General features: G+C 41.7%; 1 protein-coding gene across 3 annotated transcripts in view; it reads left to right on the top strand.

Annotated features, from left to right (window-relative positions):
* SCN10A (sodium voltage-gated channel alpha subunit 10) overlaps window positions 1-22,411 on the top strand; it is a 95,627-nt gene that overhangs the window by 47,869 nt on the left and 25,347 nt on the right. For 2 of the 3 annotated variants that reach the window (XM_063115266.1, XM_063115264.1), the window contains 5 exons: window positions 696-934; window positions 3,565-3,738; window positions 17,133-17,492; window positions 18,978-19,427; window positions 20,807-20,944. In XM_063115266.1, coding sequence (XP_062971336.1) covers window positions 696-934; window positions 3,565-3,738; window positions 17,133-17,492; window positions 18,978-19,427; window positions 20,807-20,944 — 1,361 coding nt within the window. Of the gene's footprint in view, window positions 1-695; window positions 935-3,564; window positions 3,739-17,132; window positions 17,493-18,977; window positions 19,428-20,803; window positions 20,945-22,411 lie in introns of all 3 variants that reach the window. The other variant, XM_063115265.1, reaches the window with a different exon arrangement.

Raw genomic sequence — 22,411 nt, 5'->3', positions numbered from 1 at the left:
ACAGTGAGGGACATAAAGGCAGAACAAGGGACAGACTTGCAGACATGTTGGAGACTTATGGTAGGAAGAGGAGGAAGTTCTTTGTGAGCAACTTTATTCTGCGAGTGAAATAAAATCGGAGAGTGGGGAGTGGAGATGAAGAGCTGGAGGTTGGAGGAGAGAAGAGGAACTGAGAAATGGTAGTTTGGAAGACTGAAGGAGTGGACTAAACACAGACACAGTGGGATTTCTGGGCAGGGACAAGCTGAGATCCTGGATCTTTAGTGGGAACGGTAAGCACGGCTGTGTACTTTTGTCTAACTAGGTTCAGCTTGTTGGTGGAAGTGCAGAATATTCTGAAAATTGGGTTTATTCAGAGTTGGGGTTTTGCCAGGCAAGTACAATGGAGAAGGACAGGGGCAAAGGAAATGAGGGTCTCTGCAAGGGAGTAGATAAAGGGATGGATGTGAAATCTAAGCCAGGTAAGTTGAAGAGTAAGGAATGACACAGGTAATGGGGAGTAAAAAAAGTATAGCATCAGTGGTTTGAAGGACTGGGATTGGATTATATTTTCAGGACTAAATGAGCTCAAAAAGTAGGAAATAGTAATCAGGGAGAGAAGGCTAAAGTAGAGATGTTGGAGGTAGATGACTACGGGATGGAGGTCCAAGGTGATACATGGCTGACAGCTGTCATTGACCAAACCTGTAATGCAGAACTCGAGGAGTCTGAACGGAGATGCCCACCCTGCTTGATCAGCTTGGCTCAGAAGTATCTGATCTGGGAGTGCTGCCCCACATGGGTGAAGCTCAAGACAGTTCTCTTTGGGCTTGTGACAGACCCCTTTGCAGAGCTCACCATCACCTTGTGCATCGTGGTGAACACTGTCTTCATGGCCATGGAGCACCATGGCATGAGCGCCACCTTCGAAACCATGTTCCAGACAGGCAACATTGTGAGTGCTCTGGCAAGCATTGCCCACACAGTTATGGCTGGGGGATTTGGGTGGGGTGGGAGCATGCCCTCGATCGTTCGTGTGTTGATCTAGTTAGCTGAGAGCAGAGCAGCAGTGCGGGAGATGTGTGGACACTGGGTTCAGGAAGTCAAGTCTGGAGGACCAGGCTGAGCTGGTGGGAATTGTTTTGGGACAAACAAGCACGGGAAAGTGGACCGAGACAGCCCTGAGCTAGAGCCCTGAGTGACAGAGCCCTAAGCTAGTTCCCCTTTACAGAATATAGGACAGCCACTCGAATTCTCTGTTCCTTGAAAGGAGGATAAATATCACTTTCCCATCTAGAGACAATCTATGGACTTGTAAATTTCCCTCCAGTCTATTACTTTTATGACTGCAATTAACAATGGCTATGATTTTCAATGCTCTCACTTAAGGACAAAAAGAATGGGGGAAGAAAGGGAAAGATAGTGGGAGGGAAGGGAACATGAAAACGTGTTTGCTGTTGTAACAAAAGCCATCAGGGAGTCAGAACTTTTCTTTTGCATCTAGTTTAGACATGATACTATGTTATATTTTTCCTCCATTATTTTTTTAGTATTATTTGCTTTTAACACAATACAATCCATACTGGATTTTACTACATTCTGAGTAAAGTATCTGACTCAGAGAGAGAGCAACTGCCCCAAACCCTGTCCCATCCACAGGAATAATAACAACCAGCTCTATTTGAACTCTTACTCAAGGCCAGGCATAGTCTCAGTTGCTCCTCATGGGTTATCTAATTTTATTTTCACAACAACCCTATACAGTAGGTACTATTCTTATCCCCTTTCACAGATGGAAAAACTGAGACACAGAAGGTTAAATAATTTGCCCAAGATCATATAGGCGGGTAAGTGGCCATACCAGTATTTGAACCCAGGCAAACTGGCTCTTGAGCCGACACTTAACTCCTGGACTAGATCACCTCACAGGACCTGTAATTGTGTGTGTACATGTATGTGCACATACACACATACACACACATGCCCACATGATAAGCAGAAGCTATGAAGGGTCAGAGTCCTGCCTCCGTGTCCATAGTGGGGTCTATCCCACTGGAGGTGGCCTACCAGGACCGTCTGGCATTTCTGACTCCTCATGGGCTGCAAACTTAGGTGGAGGGAGTCCCAGAGGAAATCTAACTACTCTTCTTCAGAAATCTCCTCCTTTCTCATAGTCCAGGAATGTAAAATGGACTGTAGTATGTTCCAGAACACTGTAGAATCAGCATTCCTTACATTTTGGCAACACCTAGACTAAGAGCTGATGTTCTATTTGAAGTTGATATGAAAAGAAAGAATAGAAAGTGAAGGGAATGTTTATTTCCAAGAAGTCAGCCTAAGACTACAGAGGGCATAATGGAATAGACCTTTGGGCCCACACCCTCATTTTATAATCGGAGAAATTGAGGCAAAATAGAGAAAAGACCTTTCCCAGTGTGTCAGAGCACAGTTCCATTTTTTAAAAAGAAAGAAAGAAAGGCGTGTATTTGGTGCCTTTGAGGAGTCCGGTGCTTTGTGAATGTTAACTCGGCATCACAACAGTTCTACAAGGTTATTGTCATCCTCACATCACACAACACTAAGACTCAGAGAGGTTAAATATCCTGCCCAAGGTTGCAAGTTGGTGAGGGTGGAACCAGAGTTGACCCAGGTCTCTCTAGGGAACAGGACCACCACCCCACCACCCACACCACACTGACTTGCCTACAGAGGATACTCGATAGATGATCTTTGAATTACACAGTTGCAGTCTTCTGGCATTAGACAAGTCACTAAACTCTCAGCCTGTTTCCTTCTCTGTAAGAGGGACACAATCACCTGTTTCCCAGGCTGGTGAGAGGCTCTGAAGACAGCATATGAGGGAAAAGCTTCTGACCCTGGTCTTTGCTTTCTTTCTTATCTGTCTTCTTCCCTGCTGATTGTTGGTGACCTGAGCCTTGTCCTGACCTCTCCCAGTGTCAGAATTCTGTCCTATTTAAGACCATGGAAGACACTCAGAGCCAAAAAGAATTGTAGAGACGATGTATTATTGTTCTTGCTGATCGCTACTATTTATTAATTAATTACTGTCTGCTAGGCCCTTTACTAAGAACTACACGTGCATTAGCTCATGCTGTACCCATTATTCAGATGAGGATATTGAGGTATGGAAAGGACACATTACTTGTCCAAGCTTACACAAGCTAAGAAATGGCTGAGTTGGGATTTTCGTCTCAGTCTATGTTGTCCCACAACCCACAATCTTAAACTACTGAACCAGACTTCTCCACATTGACATAATTATATAATAATGATTATCCTAATGATTACTCACTTACTCCGCTCCTACCACCACTCACATGGAAAAACTGATGCATAGGTTCTAATGCACATTCCCTGAGCCTTGGTTCAGAAATTTCTCTATTCTGCCACAATGACTGTTCCCATCCCTAGTCCTCAGGAGCCTGCAGATAATATAGAAATTGAACAAAAACAAAGTAAGAGGATTTGCTGCTTTTTGACAAGACAAATTTTCTGCCGCCCTTTTTGTCATTGCCCCTGGACCCCACAGACCCTACTGTGATGAAGACTTGTTTTCACCCACAGATCTTTACCATGTTTTTTACTACTGAAATGGTCTTCAAAATCATCGCCTTTGACCCCTACTATTACTTCCAGAAGAAGTGGAACATCTTTGACTGCATCATTGTCACCGTAAGCTTGCTGGAGCTGACCATGGTCAAGAAGGGAGGCCTGGCTGTGCTGCGGACCTTCCGCTTGGTAATGTTTTCTCTTGGCCACTAGGGGAGATTCCCATCCAGATCCAGGGAAGCTCACCCCTGGGAACAGACACTGTGCTTGGAGACTCCACCAGCTCACCCTTCCTCTCCTATCCTTGTTGGAGGGACACAGGGCATGGCTCCTGGGAGCCTGGAGACTTGGCTTTCTGGTCCCAAATTTTCACTGACTCAAAGTGGGGACATGCCTTCTCCTCTCTAGGTCTTAATCCCCTCATCTGCACGAAGAGACTTTCAAGCATTGTCCAGTTCTCTTATCAAATAACAATAAGAACAAAAAACATAGCAGCTAATATCTACTGAGCACTTACAGTGTGTCAGGCATAGTATTAAACCCTTGACATAACACACCTCATTTTATACTCACAACCCTGACAGTTGCTTTTTTAATGTCCCTATGTGTAAATGAGGAAAACTGAGACACAGAATGGTTAAATGATGACTCAAATTCTCCCAGCTGCTGACTGAGCAACCAAATAGCAGACCCAGATCTCAAATCCAGGTTGTCTAACTCCAGAGACCCAGCTCCTTCACCCCCTCAAGGAGGTCATTCTCTGATTCTCTGGTGCCCTAAATCACAGCCCCAATGTATCAGGCACCCCCAAAACTGCCTCCTATTAGCCTCACATGCTGGCTCTTCTCCAAACTCAGCTCCAGGCTGCTCTCTACAGGAGAAGCTCTCCTACTCAAGTCACTCATGCCCCATTGCCTGCAGGCCACTCACTCTCAGCACAGCCACATTTGTCAGCCAAATCTGTCAGATTCCCAGGAGGAGAGTCTGGGGTCACTGAGTCCTCCAGAGTCCCTGATCCATCCAGAGGAAGCTTCGCATCTCACTGACTCTTGGAAGTAGGCAAGAGGCCTGAAGAAATGTCATGGCCTGTTAGCATGGGCTCCATGTTCTCAGTGTTCTCTCTGTGCCAACTGGGAGCCCAGTGTCTAGCTTCAGAGAGAGGTGACAAAATGAAGGGGAAAGTGTCCAGCAATCCCACCAAATGCCAACTGGAATGTTCTGATGAGTGTTAGGCATCCAGAGGTAGAAAGCAGTGAGAAACTAGGACAGAAAGTCTGCTTGGGATCCTATCATGGGGCCAGTGGGAAAGCACTAAGTCCCTGGACTTGTTTACCTGGACTAGGAGTGGCAAACTCAAATGCCTACAAACAACAAAATACAGCTGGCCAAGGAATGGGTTTTGGCCTCACGTAAATAGGCAGAGATGACTCACTCCCCACCAGGCAGACCCAACATACTGCACAAGTCCAGGGAGGGGTATTCACATGGAAATCAATATGACATGCCAAAGAGGTGGCCTGTTCATTATTGTCAGTTTCTACTTTTTCACACAAAAAAACTCAGAAATCCATATTTTTAATATTGACTGCTAATTCAGTTTTTTAAAAAACACTCTAACGGCCGAAGATATTGTCCTGGGAGGCATTTGTGCCAGGAACCAGTGGCTGATGCCATCTGCCTAAGCTGATGGTGCCCTTGCCATCTCAGGGGGGAGAAGGGCAGAGTGGGCCTGCAAGACTATCTATAACCTGGAAATTTTAGAAGATTAGAATTAAGTCACATTTTTAGAAAGACAGATTTCTCTAAGTATCTAGAAAGTGATGACAAGAGGCAGGCACTTAAGCTAATAGTCAGTGGAAGACGTCCCTGCACCATCACTGAGGAAACAGATTCCATATCTCCTATGCCCTTGGGGTAGGGGATCGCAGTTAGCTTTTTAATAAAATATGAACATTTTTGGTACACTTGGGGAAACAGAAGCTTGTTATTTTAAGGTCTGTGTGCTACTTTTGTTCTGATTCAACAAAGTCTGAAGTCCCCCCCAAAAAACGAAATGGGCAGGTTTACTTTATAACCTCAACCTTGAGAATTCTCTAGGTGCTGACCCCACCTTCGTGATCTTAACATACGGATCAACTCACCATTCCCTAACCACACCCGTCAACCGTACACTTTCTTGGGGTCTACTCCACAGCCCTCATGACTTGGCTCAGATTTCATGGTCCATCAATATAACACATGCTGGAAAACAAACTCAATCACCTTTCCCCTCTTTCCCCTTTTCCTTTGCATTTTTGTATTCAGCAAAACCCTACCCTGAAGGCACAGCCAGATATTTCCCTCTGCTATGCCTTGCACCTGAGCTGTGGGCACTACTGGAGAAAAATCACACAGCCCAGGTTAGTTTCATAGTTTTAATTAATAAACTTCATTCTTTAGGACAGTTTTAGATTTTCAGAGCAATTGAGCAGATGGTTCAGAGAGCTCCCATATACCACCCCCTCCCCACAAACACACAGATACACACGGTGTCCCCACGATCAGAATCTTATGTGAGAGTGGTACATTGGTTATGAGTGACTCTTAGTGGTTTTCCATTGCTCTGAGAGTAAAATCCAGTCTTTATGATGGTATACAAAGTTCTGCATAATCAGGCCCTGCCCAACTTTCCAAACAATCTCCTTTGCTCCAGCCATAGAGGCCTCATCTCTTCCTCACACCGAACAGAACTTTTCCTGGCTTTGGACCTTTGTACAGTTATTCCCTTTGCCTGCAATGCTTTTCCACTAGACTTCACTAAGCTCATTGATTCTCAGCCTTCTGGGTTCAACTCACATGCCTCCTCCTTGTAGAGGACCTCCCCAACTACACTATCTATCTAAAGTTGAATTCCCCCATCAAATTAACCTGTTTTTCACAGTTTACAATTATCCTGATATTCCATGAGATAAATACAGAGTTTTCTTGTTTACCATTCTATCCCAAGGGTCTAGCATAAGGCCCAGCACATAAGAACCCAATAAATACCAGTTGATTGATTGAAGAAAGGAAGGAAAGAAAGAAGGTGGGGGAAAGGCAAGAAGGGAGAAACAAAAATTCCATGTAGTCTTTCGTGCTTTTTCCCTCCTCCTAAAATATCATTGCTTCTCTTCCCATCATTTAAGGCCTTGCTCCATTGGTCTATTCTTGTACTGATACCGCACTGTCTTAATTACTGCAGCTTTGAATATGTCTGTGTCTGTAAGGGAAATCATTCACCTCGTTTTACTTCTTCAAGAATATCTTGTCCCCCACACTTCCATAATCCTTTCAGAGTCAGCTTGCCAAGTTACTTACCCACCTACGCACAAAACTGTTATTTTTTTTTTTTTCCATTGGGACTGCAATAATCTATAGGTCAATTTGGGAAGAAATGTAACCTTTACATTATGTAGTCTTTTGATTTATGAAGATAGCATACTTTCCATTTATCTTGGTCTTTCAATAAAGTTTTATAATTTTTCCATAAAGTTTTTGTAATTTTCCCTATAACAATCTCACATATCTTTTTAAATATCCTTTTCTAACTTTTTTTTGGCTAAGCATTTTGATATTTAATATTTCTGTAACCAGAAATCTGCCACATTAATTCTAATGATTTGTCTATATGATCTTTTAAATTTTTGAACACAATTATATCTTGTGCAAATAATGAGTTTTGTTTCTTCTTTTCTAATCCTTATACCATTTTTTTTTTTTTTTTTTACTACATTACTGTGCTGTTTAGAACATCCTGGACACTGTTAATGAGAAGTGTCAGTAGTTTGCTGTTTTCCTGATCACAAAGAGAATGCTTTGGATATTTTACCAAGTCTGACATTTGTGGCAAATTTTTTTTATTTGTTTTTTTATATTGAAACATAATTGATCATACATATCTGTGAGGTACAGCTTTGAATATCATTACCTGTGTGCAATATGTGATGCTCAATTCAACATTATACAATGTATTTATTCTTTGTGGCCCTTTTCCAGTTTCTTGCTAATCTCCCTCCCCCTCCCCCTCCCCGTTTCCCACCTCTGGTGGCCTCAATTCTGTTCTCTCCTTTTGGAATTCAACGAATTATTGTGATTGGCCTTCCTTCCTTCCTTCCTTCCTTCCTTCCTTCCTTCCTTCCTTCCTTCCTTCCTTCCTTCCTTCCTTCCTTCCTTCCTTCCTTCCTTCCATCCTTCCTTCCTCTCTTTCTCTCTTTCTTTCTTATTTGTTTTTTAGTTCCCAATTACAAGTGAGGACATGCAGTATTTCTCTTTCTGTGCCTGATTTATTTTACTTAACATAATTTTCTCTAAGTTCATCCATGTGGCTGCAAATGGCAGAATTTTATTCTTTTTATGGAATAGTAGTATTACATTGTGTATATATACCACGTTTTCCTTATGCAGTCATCCATCAATGGACATTTAGGTTGGTTCCAACTCTTGGCTGTTGTAATTAGAGCTGCAATAAACATAGGAGTGCAGGTATACCTTCGACATGATGATTTCCAGTCCTTTGGGCATATACCCAGCAGTGGCACTGCTGGATCGTATGGCAGTTCTATTTACAGTTGTTGAGGAAGCTCAATACTTTTTCCATAATGACTGCGTGAACTTACAGTCCCACCAGCAGTGTAGGAGCGTTCTCCTTTTTCTACATCCTCACCATCATTTGTTATTCTCTGTCTTTTTGATAATAGCCAGTCTAACTGGGATGACATGATATCTCAGTGTGGTTTTGATTTGTGTTTCTCTGATGCTTAGTGATGTTGAGCATTTTTTCATGTGTCTGTTGGCCATTTGTGTATCTTCCTTTGAGAAATGCCTATTCAGCTCCTTTGCCCATTTTTTAATCAGGTTACTTGTTTTGTTTTGTTTTGTTTTACCGTTAAGTTGTTTGAGTTCCTTGTATATTCTGGATATTTATCCCTTGTCAGAAGCATCATTTGCAAATATTTTCTCCCATTCTGTAGGCTGTGTTTTAACTCTGTTAATTGTTTCTTTTGCTAGGCAGAAGCTTTTTAGCCTGACATAATCCCATTTGTTTTGTTTTGTTTTGTTTTTTCATTTGTTGCTGATGCTTTTGGGGTCTTATTCATAAAGTCTTTGCCCAGTCCTACTTCTTGAAGTGTTTCCTCTATGTTTTCTTTTAGGAGTTTTATAGTTTCAAGTCTCGTATTTAAGTCTTTAATCCATTTTGACTTGATTTTAGTATATGGTGAGAGGAACAGGTCTAGTTTCATTCTTCTACATAGGGATATCCAGTTTACCCAGCACCGTTTATCGAAGAGGCAGTATTTTCCCGTGTATGTTCTTGGTGTCTTCATCAAAGATCAGTTGGCTGTAAGTATGTGGGTTGATTTCTGGATTCTCTATTCTGTTGCATTGGTCCAAGTGTTGGTTTTTATGCCACACTGTTTTGGTTACTATAGCTTTGCAATATAATTTGGGGTCAGGAAATGTTATGCCTCCAGCTTTTTTTTTTTTTTAATCAGGATTGCTTTGGCAATTTGGGGTCTTTTGTTGTTCCATATGAATGTCAGGATTATTTTTTCTATTTCTGTGAAGAAAGTCATTAGTATTTTGCTGGGATTGTGTTGAATCTGTAGATCACTTTGGGTAGTGTGGACATTTTCACAATGTTAATTCTTCCAATCCAAGAGCATGGAATCTCTTTCCATCTTCTTGTGTCCTCTTTAATTTCTTTCAGTAGTGATTTGTAGTTCTTGTTGTAGAAATCTTTCACCTTGGTTAAATTGATTCCTCCATTTTTTGGTTTTTGTTCTTCTTTTTGTTGTTGTTGACTATTGTAAATTGACTTGCTTTCTTGATTTCCTTTTCTGCTAGTTTGTTATCAGAGTATAAAAATGTTACTGACTTTTGTATGTTGATTTTATATCCTACAACTTTACTGAAATCATTTATCAGTTCTAAGAGGTTTTTTTTAGAGTCTTTAAGTTTTTCTATATATAGGATCATGTCATCTGCAAACAGGGACAGTTTGACTACATCTTTTCCAATCTGGATGCCCTTTACTACTTTCTCTTGCCTGATTGTTCTGGCTAGTCCTTCCAATACTGTGTTAAGTAGGAGTGGTGAGAGTGGGCATCCTTGTCTTGTTCCTGTTCATTTTTTTAAAGATAAAAAACGTTTATCAGCTTAGGAAGTTCTCTTTTGTTAAGAATATTTATCATGAATCAATGTCTAATTTTATCAGACAATTGTTCTGCATGTATTTAGATAATCATGTGATTTTCTCCTTTAGTCTGTCAAAGTGGTGAATTATATTAATTGGTTTTCTAATGTTAAATTAACTTTGTGCTCCTGGGATAAACCCAACTTGATTGTTATGCATTTTTTAATACACTGGAAGATTCGATTTGCTAACAATTTGCTTAAGATACTAATATTTGACCTGTAATTTTCTTTACTTACATTGTCCTTGCTAGGTTTTGGTATCAAGGTATCAAGGTGTCATAAAGAGTTAAGGAATATTCCTTTTTTTCTATACCCAATTTTGAGTAAGATTGGAATTATTTATTCCTTGTAAATTTGTTAGAATTCACTGGTAAAACCATCTGGAGGTCAAGACTTTTCACTACTAATTTAATTTTCTTAATGGCTATTAAGCTAGTCAAGTTTTCTATTTCTTTTTTTTTTTTTTTTTTTTTTTAAAGATGACCAGTAAGGGGATCTCAACCCTTGGCTTGGTGTTGTCAGCACCACGCTCAGCCAGTGAGCAAACCGGCCATCCCTATATAGGATCCGAACCCGTGGCCTTGGTGTTATCAGCACCGCACTCTACCAAGTGAGCCACGGGCCGGCCCAAGTTTTCAATTTCTTAAGTTAGTTTTGGAAATTTATTTTTCTCTAAGAATTTTCCTTTTTATCTAAATTTTCAAGTTCATTGGCATAAAGTTGTACATACTATGCTCTTATCTCTTAATGGTTTATATCACTTATACTTATGTCACCTTTTTCTTTCTTGATAATAATGATTTGTGCTTTCTGTCATCATTTTTCATTAGTCTTCCCATAGATCATCTATTTAATTATTTCTTCAAAAAGCCAATTTTTAGCTTGTTGGTCCTCTCTAAATCATTGATGTTTCTCTATTTCAGTTAATCCTGAATCTTATCTTAATTACATCCTCTATTCTACATATTTTGTTCATCTTTAACTTCTTAAGATAGAATTTTCAGTCTATTTTCTTTTCCAAAATATTAATTAAAGACTTTATTTTCTTCTAAGAACTGCTTTAATATGCAGGATTTTCCTTAATTTTTTGGTTCTATTAGAATCTTCTATTAGAACTTCCCAACTATCATTGAGTGTGCTGTGAGACATAAACCTCTATTATGCTAACTCACAGATCTAGGAGGTGTCATGGCAGCTAGTTGTACTTATCTTAAGTAATACAGAAACAGGTACATTGAAAAGAGGAATTTCCATTTCACAAACATTGAATGTGTAGCATTGGCCTAGTGATCATGTGGTACACAACAAAGAAACTGATATAAGAAGGCTTGGAAAGTATCTATCCATGTTATGCAGTGGAAAATATACTGCTAGTGATAATTCTGGGGCAGATCAGGAGCCTTATGAGCCAGCAGCCCTAGGGGAAGGGTTCAAAACACCTTAGTATTATGCATCAGGTGTAATTGGTTATGTTTGTCAAGATACACATGTAAAAGGTGAACTCAGGAAAGATTTGGCTGGTGTATAAGAAATAAAAGAAAACAGAATGCAAAAATTTAGAGCCTAGAAGTTTTGGGAAAGTTCACTGCTTCTAGATCCCAAACATTAAGCAACAGGATTAAGTCTTTAAGTGTTGAAGACCAGCTAATTTTTCCAATGAAATGAAACAACTTTTAGCAAATATTATATTAATGGTATAGCTACCATTTCTCTTGAGAGAGAAAGGCATGGGAAATGAAGCAGAACTGAGAATTTTGTCAAAGAAAGTACTTTGAGTATACAGCACACGAAAGATCTGAAGCCATCTAATTTGTGAAGGAATTGTATTGCAAAATAAACGACGAGCCCTGACTGAAAAAGACTTGGTTTAAATTTTAAAACAAACCTTGGCCTCCCATGTTTTTACAAGTAGGAGTCAAACTTTGAAGGCTGTACAAGTCATCCTCAGATGTGGCAAAGTCACTTCTTGGAAGGAGTTCCACCTAGAGCTGCCTGGCTTGCATCAGACTATAATATGAGTGAGAAATCAACTTTTATTGGGTTAAGCTACTGAGTTTTGGGGATTGTTTGTACAACAGCTAGTGTTATTTATCATTAATTAGTGAAAAACATTTTTTTTTTTTTTGTCTTTTTCATGACCGGCACTCAGCCAGTGAGTGCACTGGCCATTCCTATATAGGATCCAAACCCATGGCGGAAGCGTCGCCACGCTCCCAGCACCGCACTCTCCCGAGTGCGCCACGGGCTCGGCCCAGTGAAAAACATTTTTAAAAGAAGATAAAACTAAAATACTTAGCATGATAATAAGTTGGGAAGGGATAACTGAAATAAAAGTTTCCTAGAGGAAAGTAAAGATTTTAGCTAAATTATGATTTTGATTAAGTTAACTGCTTGTGCTATAATTTCTAAGGTAACCACTTAAAGAAAAGAGTACTTAGTTTTCAAATTAGTAAAAGGGGGAAATGGAACAAGAAAAAATAAACAATCCAAAATAAATCAAGAAGAGTGAGAGAGAGAAATAGAAATCCCCAAATCTAATGATAGACACACATACAAACGTATCAGTGTTCACAATAAAATAAGCGGACTAAATGCTTTGGCTAAAAGACAAAGACTGGATTTCAGAAATGAATAAGAATTCAAAACCTGACTATATGCTACTTGAAAGAGACATGGAAAAATGCCAAGGATACTCAAAGGCTATAAGTAGAAGGACATATAAAAATATATTAGCAAATTCTAAACCAAAAGAAAGTAGGGTTGTTTGCTATTAGGCAAAGGAGATTCTTAAAGGCAAAAAATATTTCTAGAGATGAAAATGGTTAATCTTAATGAAAAAAGTTTCTCTTTGCTGGGAAGATATAACAACTTAAAATATGTATGCACTTACAGCCTTAAGACACAACCATTGGAGAAACAGACCATGCCATAATCACAGCTGGAGACAATTTCATACATCACCCTCTCAGTAATTGCTAGAACAAGCAGTGGACAATATTAAACAGGGATATAGAATATTTATACCACACCTAGAACTTTCTCTGTTCAATGGATATATGCAGAGTATTACATCATAGAACTGCAGAAGATACATTCTTTTCCAGTATATAATGAACATTTTCGATATACTGAGCTAAAAAAAAAAGAGTCAATAAATTTAAAAGCATTAAAATCATACAGCATCTAACTATGATGCAATTAAAGTAGAATTCAATGGCATAAAGATAACTAGGAATACCACATATGTTTCAAAATTAAGAACCACACTTCTAATTAACCAAATTTCTTTTAGTGAGTACCTTCTGACAGTAACATCTCTCAGTTTTGTTTATCTGAAAGGTGCCCTTCAGTTTGCCCTTGTCTTTGAGAGATATATCTTATGGATATAAAATTCTAGGTGATATTATTTAATCTCAATTTATTGAAGATATTATTCTACAGTGTTCTGGCCTCCATTGTTGCTGATGAGCAATCAGCTTTCAATTTAACTGTTGTTTCTTTCTCTCTAGATGCTTTTAAAATCTTCTGTTTGTCTTTGGTGTTCTGCAATTTCACTATAATGTATCTAGGTGTGTATTGCTTTTAATTTATAACTCATAGGATTCATTGACTTCTTGAATATATAGATTGTGATTTTCTTTGATTCTGGAAAGGTGCTAGACATTATCTGAACAAATATAGCCTCCACTCCATTCTATTTCTTCTCCTTCTGGACCTTGATTAGATATATGTTAAACTCTCTCACTCTATCCTCCATGTCTCTTACACCATTTTGATATTTTCCATTTCATGTCTTTCTGAGCTGCATTCTGGATAATTTCTTCTGATATATTCTCAGTTCATTAATTCTCTCCTAAACTGTGTTAAATCTGATGTGAAACTACTCCATAGAGTTTTTAATTTTAAGTATTATATTTTTCATTTCTAGAAGTTTCTTTGTTTTACAAAACTTATTGTTACTTATGGTTTTTTGTTCTCTACAGATATTTCAAGTTTTTATTTTATTTTTTAAAGCATAATACCTAGTTATACTGTCATCTCTGGCTAAAAATTTTATTATCTGAGAAATTTGAATGACCATTTCCATATCTATGATTTCTCCTGGATCTCACTCACTCATGGTGCCTCGTTCTTTCTGGTTTTGTTTGTTTGGTTTTTCATTTTGTTTTGTTTTTTACTGAAATTCTTTGACACGTTTTGAGGAAATGCTTTGATACCTGGGATAAAGGCAGTTTTCTCCAGACAGTAGTTGCTTTTACTTCTGAAGGGTGCTTTGTAGGACTGCTCTAAGTTAAATTCTCAGCTTGAAATACCTAGGCAGTGTATCCCAACTAAAATCCTTTGTGAGCACCACTTATTGGTTCCAAATTCTCAGTGTCAATTTCTTCCCCACCTGTTATCTAGCACCAGACATTCAATTTTCCTTGAATTCTTCTGGGCTTGTTTCTGGTTCATCCTTACATGGAGGGTATAACTCTTTGAGATCTACTACTAATGGGGGGAAAAATTTCTGTTAGACTCCCTACCTTAGGCATGCCCTGGACTCTGTTTCCTGCTCCCCATACCTCATGAGACATTATAACCTACACTCAGATTCACTGTTTTGCAAATGTCTTTAGAAAAAAAGTTGGCTTCAGCATTCTGTTTATCTCTCTGAATTCCCATACTTATTTAATTCTTGGCTAAGGAATTGCTTACTATATTGACAGATTATCAATGCACTTAATATTTTATTATCCAGCATTTTTAGTGGTATTTGATGGAAAGAGAGACCCAAAGAGGATCCAATATAATCGACCATATTAACCTATCTTCTGATATTTTTCACAAATGCAAGGCCCATTTCATCACTAAGTCATGAACTCCCCAGTAGAGGATAGATATTAGACTTGCTTTTTAATCTATTCTAGAAGTAAAGCATTCTCATTAAAATAAGTTGAAAATATAAAAAAGTTTAACTCTAAGATTAGAAATTGACTTTAAATCAATTTCTATCCAAATACATCCACTATTGTCAACTTGGTCTATTTCCTTTCAGTCTTTTTTTTTTTCTTCTACTTCTTCCTAATTACAAGTTTTTATATTAATTCTGAGATTAACTAGAGAAATCATTAATTAATGTGAAGGGATATTCAGCAGCTACTGAAAGTAGTTGTTTATAAATTATTACGTGATAATATGAAGAAACTCTTTTGATGAATGCTAAGCCAGTGTAGTGGGTTGAATTATGTCCCCCCAAAACTCATTGATGCTTGAATTGTGCCCCCCAAGTTTTATGTATTAGAAACTTAGCCCTCACTGTGACTGTTAAGAGGGTAGGAAATCCTATTATGGTAATTGGAAAGTGGAGCCTTAAAGAGGTGATTGGATGGTAGGATTGTGCCATAGTGAATGGATTAAAAATGGTGATCAGGGGCGTGGTTCTGAGGGCTTTAAAAGAAGAGAGTCTGTCTCTCCTGCATTTTCTCTGCTTCCATCATCTTAAAATGTGAGACCCCTGGGTCACTGTTACCATCACCAGATGGACTATGGGCTTCCCAGCCTCAGAAACTGTAAGCAATAAGTTTTGTTTTCTTCATAAATCACCCAGTTCCAAGTATTTTGTTTTAAGCAACAAAAAACAGACTAATACAGCTGGGCAAAGACTATGGACAGCAACTGAATGGGAGTAGAGCTGAAGGTATGGGGGAATGGACACAGGAGGGCTGCTTTCCTGGACTACTCATTCTAGGCATCAGCAGGAGCCAGCCAGGTTGTGTGGCACTACAGCCCCAGAAGCAGGCACCCTGTAAAGGATTTTTTACTGACTGGCTAATAGTAGGGGCCCCCAAGCACAAATGTCTCTGGAACAGCAAGTGGAGAGATACTGTTTTCTTGCCCTTTATAAAGACAACAGAAAAATTAATAGAGGATGACTTGATTCGTGTCATATAATGCGAATTGGACACAATTCCCTTACAGTTTACCATAAGCTTAATGATGGACAACAAACTTCTCTTTAAGGGGATTCTCATATCAATTTCTAATTGGTGGGTGGCTATTATCCAGTGTCACGGCCCTACTCTGGCCTCTAATTCTGCACTTGCCCAGAGTTTACTGTGAGAATGGAGGCTTTTACCAAGTCTGTCATTAAGGAAATTTTGCATTCCCCCAATAACCTCCACAGAAGGGCTCCATCTAATTACTAACACCCAGTTTTTATTTGTGTTTGTCAGCTGCTCTTTGTCCAGGTCACAAAGAGGGTGTTTTAAGCTTTGCTTCCAAGATGAGGAGAGTAACTTTCAGATTAGGTCTCAGGTGAACACGGACCTCCATCACATAGAGAAGTAGATATGGTACTTACTGTGTAAAAGAATTAAACCTGCTCCCTGGGGACCCACTCACTGCCATGAGAGTGGTAAGATTGTTGCTGCACTGTTCTGTTCAGCACTGCATATCCTAGAACCTAAGCTAGAGCCTGGCTCTTAGTAGATGCCCCATACATACACTTTGACTGACTGACTGACAGTGGAGCCCAGATACTTCTTTTTAACAAATTAGAGAACCACACAAATATATTTTTTAAATGTTTACAAACAGTATTTTTGATCTTCTGTGGAACTTAGCACATTTGTGTTTATGATAAAAACTTTTTGGGTCTTCATCTTGTCTTGGTAACAAAACCATTAGTTCCATGAAGACAGGAGCCTGCACACCTCTGTCCATACACCTCACAGGCTAGCACAAGGCCATGCATATGCTTGGTTGGTGTTCAGTTAGGTAGGTAGGTTGGTTGGTCAATTAAATGAACATATGAATTCTGGGCCCATGAAATCATAGACACTTGCAATCTCAGAGCTGGTGGGGACAATGGATGTTGTTCAGAGCTTGAAGCAATAGATGTTGTTCACTGTCCCAAGATGAGAAATGCCTAAGAGATGGTTAGCCAATACCTATCAAATGCAGTGGGTCATGCCCTACCTAAAGGAGGCTAGACACTCTTTAGGTTGAAAGTAAGCCTGTTCTCACATTTGGGAACCCCATCACAACTCACCCCACCCCCATAGAACAGGCCCATGTTCAGGAAGGATCAAGTCTACAGCTATGGAACAGAGTAAAGATGGCAAGACTACCTCCCCAGTGTAAGACCCCTGACTTTGCCACGGTCAGTAAAGCACATTGATACTCAGGGACCATAGGAGGCTGACCATAGTTTTGAGTAACTTATAACATAGACAGAAGGGTCTCTGAAAGCAGTTTCCTGGGAGTACCCCATCTTAATGCAATAAGCTGCTTTGTGTTTTTCCCAGAACTTCGGTTTCTGGCCAAGATTTTAGGTGAAAGGTGATGAACACACCTGCCAGGATCTGACGGTCTCTGTTTCTCTGCAGCTGAGAGTCTTCAAACTGGCTAAGTCCTGGCCAACTTTAAACACACTCATCAAGATCATCGGAAACTCAGTGGGGGCGCTGGGAAACCTCACCATCATCCTGGCCATCATTGTCTTTGTCTTCGCTCTGGTTGGCAAACAGCTCCTCGGGGAAGACTACTACAAAAATCGGAAAATGATCTCCACTCCCAGTGATGAATGGCCCCGCTGGCACATGCATGACTTCTTCCACTCTTTCCTTATCGTCTTCCGTATCCTCTGTGGAGAGTGGATTGAGAACATGTGGGCTTGCATGGAAGTGAGCCAGAAATCCATATGCCTCATCCTTTTCTTGACAGTGATGGTGCTGGGGAACCTGGTGGTGAGTGGTGAGCCACACTGGGGACACCATCTCGTGGGCAGTGGAGAAGGCTTCTAGGTTATCCTTAAAAGCTTGACGTTGCACATTTTCATGCCCACATTGTACCTTCCCTGGTTGGAGAGGCTTCAAATTTTTCAAAGCCACATGGGGCGTATTATAAGCAGTGTGCTTGGGAGATAACCTACCTTGCAGGAACAAGCATATATGATAGAGAAGGACAGACCTGGTATAGAATTTCAGCTCTACCATTTACTAGCTGGGTGACTCAGGGCAAGAGACTTAACCTCCCCAACCTCTAATTGCCTCAAAATCAAGAAAATAGTGCTTACTCATGGACTTACTGAGAGAATTAAATTACAGGAGATGACATATGCAAATTGTCTAGGGCAGTGTCTGGGCTAAGGCAGGAACTCAATAAACGATAGCTGTTAGTTGTTGAAGGACAAAAATTCTTCCCAACTCTAGGGGGCTCAGAAGATATTTTTCTTCAGAGGAGTAAGAGCTGACAGATTTCTCCAAGTTGTACAAGTCCTAGATAGGAGAGAAGTTGGGTCATAGACCATATCCAAGACCACAAGGATGATAATAAAATCTTCTCTCAGAGCAGGTGAGACCCTCTGTAGCCCTTCCTGTCAATTAGCCCAATGGCCCTTCTCTGTCCCAGCCTGTCCCTCACCCTCACCATATCTCCACTCCCTCTAGCTTGGACATCTTTGCCCTCCCAGCACTGACTGACTATGGGAGGATGTGGTCTTCCAGGAGCCCCTTTCTTATTGCCCTGGAAGTCAAAAGAACTTGGGTTCTTTTCCCATTAGGGTTTTACAGACAGGAGAAAGCTAAACCAAGAGATGGGATGAAATAACAAATCTAGACTCTTCAAAGTCTTTCCCACCCCAGTCCCTGAGTCAGAGGTACCTCTGCCTGCATTTCTGTGTGCAGAGCTGGCTGAAACTCCTTTCTTCCAGGCTAAGCACACTACCTTGCAGAGCCACAGGTGCCCCTAACTCTCAGACAGGAAGTTTGCCTCTCTGAGCACTTTTACGTCCTTTTTAACATTTCATCTTGACAATCACTCTACAAGATAGGGAGTCCCCACTGTGTATTCACAGGTGAGGCAGAGAGAAGACATACCCAGGATTCCAGAGTCAGGAATAGAACCCAGGGCTTTGGAAGATAAGGGTGGTCTCAGGGAAGACCCATGCCTGCTCCTTTCTGTTGTCCTGGAATGTCCCTTTGTACAGCAGGGTAATCCTCCACTATGGTGGAGAATGTGCTTCTAAGCCTTGTCCACGTGAGGCAGGTCACTCTGGGACATCCCATCAGCTGCTCTCAGAATGCCCATTTCCCCCAAGAGGAAGAGAATACCAGGTGGGCAGGGAGAGGCCCAGGTTCTGGCTGTCCTGCCTTCCAGCTGCCCATCTGATGGGCCAAGATGAGACTCAGGTCACTGATTGGTCTGCCTTTCCTTCCATTCCCTCCCTTCAGGTGCTCAACCTGTTCATCGCACTGTTGCTGAACTCCTTCAGTGCCGACAACCTCACAGCCCCAGAGGACGATGGGGAGGTGAACAACCTGCAGGTGGCCCTGGCACGGATCCAGGTGTTTGGACGTCGCACCAAGCAGGCCTTTTGCAGCTTCTTCAGCAGGCCCTGCCCACTCCCCAGACCCAAGGCAGAGCCCCAGCTGGTGGTGAAACTCCCACTCTCCAGCTCCAAAGCCAAGAATCACATTGCTGCTGACACTGCTCTGGGGAGTCCTAGGGGTCTCCCGGCTCCCAGAGGCTCCAGGGATGAACAAAGTGATTTCATCACCAATCCTAACTTGTGGGTCTCTGTGCCCATCGCCGAGGGCGAGTCTGATCTAGATGACTTGGAGGATGATGGTGAGGAGGATGCTCAGAGCTCCCTACAGGAGGTGATTCCCAAAGGGGTAAGAGTTCTCCCCATGGAACAACCACAGGAAGTAGGCATGTGCCTCAGGGCTAGAGTAACCCAAGGCAGAAGGGAAATTATGATAATGAGGTTTTCCAGCATCCAGGCTAGCACAGCCTTGAAAGGACCCTGGCAAACAAGGCATAGGAGACCTTGATGTAAAAAAGCTCGAACCATGCCAAGCTTTCCAGAGGAGGTGGCATTTGAGCAGGGCCTGGAAGATAGGGTCAGAATTCTCCCAGGCAGGTAAACAGGGAGCAGGGGCAGCAGTTGAGCCCCAGGCCACCCTGAGGTACTCAGAGAGTGTCTCTCACATGGCTGCCCCTTTTGCTCCACGCAGCCCAAGCTCTGTGCATGAGATGCTAATGAGATTCTTCTAAGAACAGGATGCTGTCTAAGAGCAAGGCTCATCTAAACTTCACCAGCATTCTAAGAAGTCCTGATTATTATACATAACTCATTTAGCCAGCTTTTCCCAACAAGTGATGTCACAGGGAAGTGATACTTGTTCCTTTTGGCACCAAAGAATTTAAAGCACATTGAAGCCTTTTGATAATACATAATTTTAAATACTTTGCACTGTTCCTTACTACCTTAAGCTGGTATATCAACCCTTGTTAACCTCTTCTCAGTGACTCAGGGCATGCACTTCTGCACAATGTGGGAAGTAGGGGATCCTTGTGGGGCCTCAGGGACACAAAGGGCTGCCAGCCAGGCCACTAAGTGGCCTCATACAGCTGTGCTTTGAGTCTGTAGCTTCCACAGCCTTCTTCTCCTGCAGCTGTCACTTCTCTGTATTCCAGCAGCTGCTGTTATCAGCTGCCATATTTTACATGCCTTCATCTGAGTGACAGTCGAGGGCAGGGTATCCACCATCCCCAGAGTAAAGGACATTAACTTGTGACGTCTGTCACTCAGAAGCATTTTCAGTTACTTTGGGGTTCTTTGGGGGCTCCAGATTTCCAAGTTCACTACCAGTCTGACCTCTGGATAAGTAAAAATGGTCATAGCTAACATCTACTGAGCCAAGCACATCATGCAGACTATTTTACAAGTATTAACATATTTAGCCATCAAAATAACCAAATGAGGTAGATCATGCCTTCTCAATTTTGTAGATGGAGAAAATGAAGATCAGAGAGGTTAAATGACTTGGCTAAGGTCACAGTCTTCTAAATAATGGAGCTAGGAATTAAATGCAGGTCTGTCTGGCTCTGGAGTCTTTATACTCTCTTCATACCAGTGTACGTATGTAGGTACGTTAGTTTTATATATGAGGTCCTTGACTCTGGCAGCCTGTGATGGGCAAGATCTCTTTAAATTTAGAACTGGTCCTCTAGGGGTGAGCTCACATACCCAGTTGGGACTCTCTCTCACTAGCAGGAAGAGCTGCAGCAAGTCGAGAGGTGTGAGGACCACCTGGCACCCAGGAGCCCAGGCTCTGGAATGTCCTCCGAGGACCTGGCTCCATACCTGGGTGAGAAGTGGAAAGATGAGTCTGCTCCTCAGGCCCCTGCAGAGGTAGGTATGTGAGCTTCTGGGAAAGGCTGAACAGCCAGCTGGACACTGACCAGTGGGCTGGGGGGGGGGGGTGTGAGGGTGCTGGGGGATGGCGGGGAGCATATTCCAGACTGCTGCCAACCATGTTACCTCACTTCTCATCCTGGGAATTTTTAAAGTCCCTTCCAACCTCTGGCTAATCAGCACAATTTCAGCTTTCATCACAACCTTGTCCCAAGCTGATTGTAGGGAGGGGAAGAGAGAGTGAAGAGCCACAAGCTGTGGGACCTAGGGCCAGTTTCTCAACCTCTCTGAGCCTCCATTTCTTCATCTATGAAACTGGATGGGAATGCCTACTTGGTAGGATTCCTTTGAGGCTTAAATGAGATGCTGCTTGTGAAATGTTTAGTTCCTACCTGACATGAAGGAAGTGCCCAGAAAATGACAGCCAAGAAAAAAAGGAAACAAAAGACGATGCATAAAGAAAGAAAGAAAATACCTTTCAGAGCCAGCAGATCATAGTTGGAGGTGCTCGCTGATAAGGTGCTCTTCCCTTGTGACTCCCCCGCTTTCTTTTGTTGCCATCATTGTCTCCAGCAAAAAACAGACTGGAGCTGGGGAGAGGCTGCCTACAAGTGAGTCGTTAACTGACAGCCTTACAGAGACTGAGCAGGGAGAAGATTTGGGCTTTAGGAATGTCTTATAGAGGTAAAAATAAACGTGGTCTCGCTTACAAATCTTTGAAGAAAACAAGCTGTAGGGAAAGAGGTGTCTATAAAGGTTTAGCATCTTCAGTACCACTGTATTAAATGGAAGAATTCAATTTGACACCTAGCCACTGAGTGCCGACTATGTGACAGGCACTGGACTGGGCAAAGATAAGGAAGACATAATTCACCCCCATGGTTATCAGGCCCTTCAGCTTGAGGAATGTTAGCTACTGGCTGTGTGCCCCCAGGCAAGGTGGGGGGGTGTGGAGATAAGAGGGTGGCCTGAGATGGGATTTGGGGGCCATGAGTTCCCACTGGGTGAGGGTTGTCACATTCTACACATGGACATCGTGTTTCCTTCTTAAGGACTCCCCTGGCTAGTTTTCCCCACTCAGTGCTTTCAGTATGCAGGTTCTGAGTGTTGTTTTTGTTTTTGTTTTTGTTTTCTCATGCATGACCCTGGCCAGGCAAGACGGGACCTGACAGTGACAGATGGGGTCCCACCCCACCATTTAGGTCCATTAGCCAAGCTATCAGGTTTGCTCATACGAGAGCAGCTTCAACTTCTAATTGAATCCATCTGGAGACATTAGAGGGCTGGAGCTGCCAGGAGGGCAGCACTGCTCCGTGATTAAATATTCAAGCCCAATGAACGCCCGAGAGTCTTTATGGGTGTAATTATGGTGTCTCGGGCCATCGCCAGCACTCCATCAGAGGCCTGGAGGTTTACAGCCTCCTGGGGCTCAGTGAAGCCTCTGGGGCTCCCAGAGAGCATCAG

Source organism: Cynocephalus volans, chromosome 11 (assembly GCF_027409185.1).
Source record: "Cynocephalus volans isolate mCynVol1 chromosome 11, mCynVol1.pri, whole genome shotgun sequence".
Lineage (NCBI taxonomy): Eukaryota > Metazoa > Chordata > Mammalia > Dermoptera > Cynocephalidae > Cynocephalus > Cynocephalus volans.
Note: the sequence above shows the minus strand (reverse complement) of the source record. Positions and strands in the feature narration are given on the sequence as shown.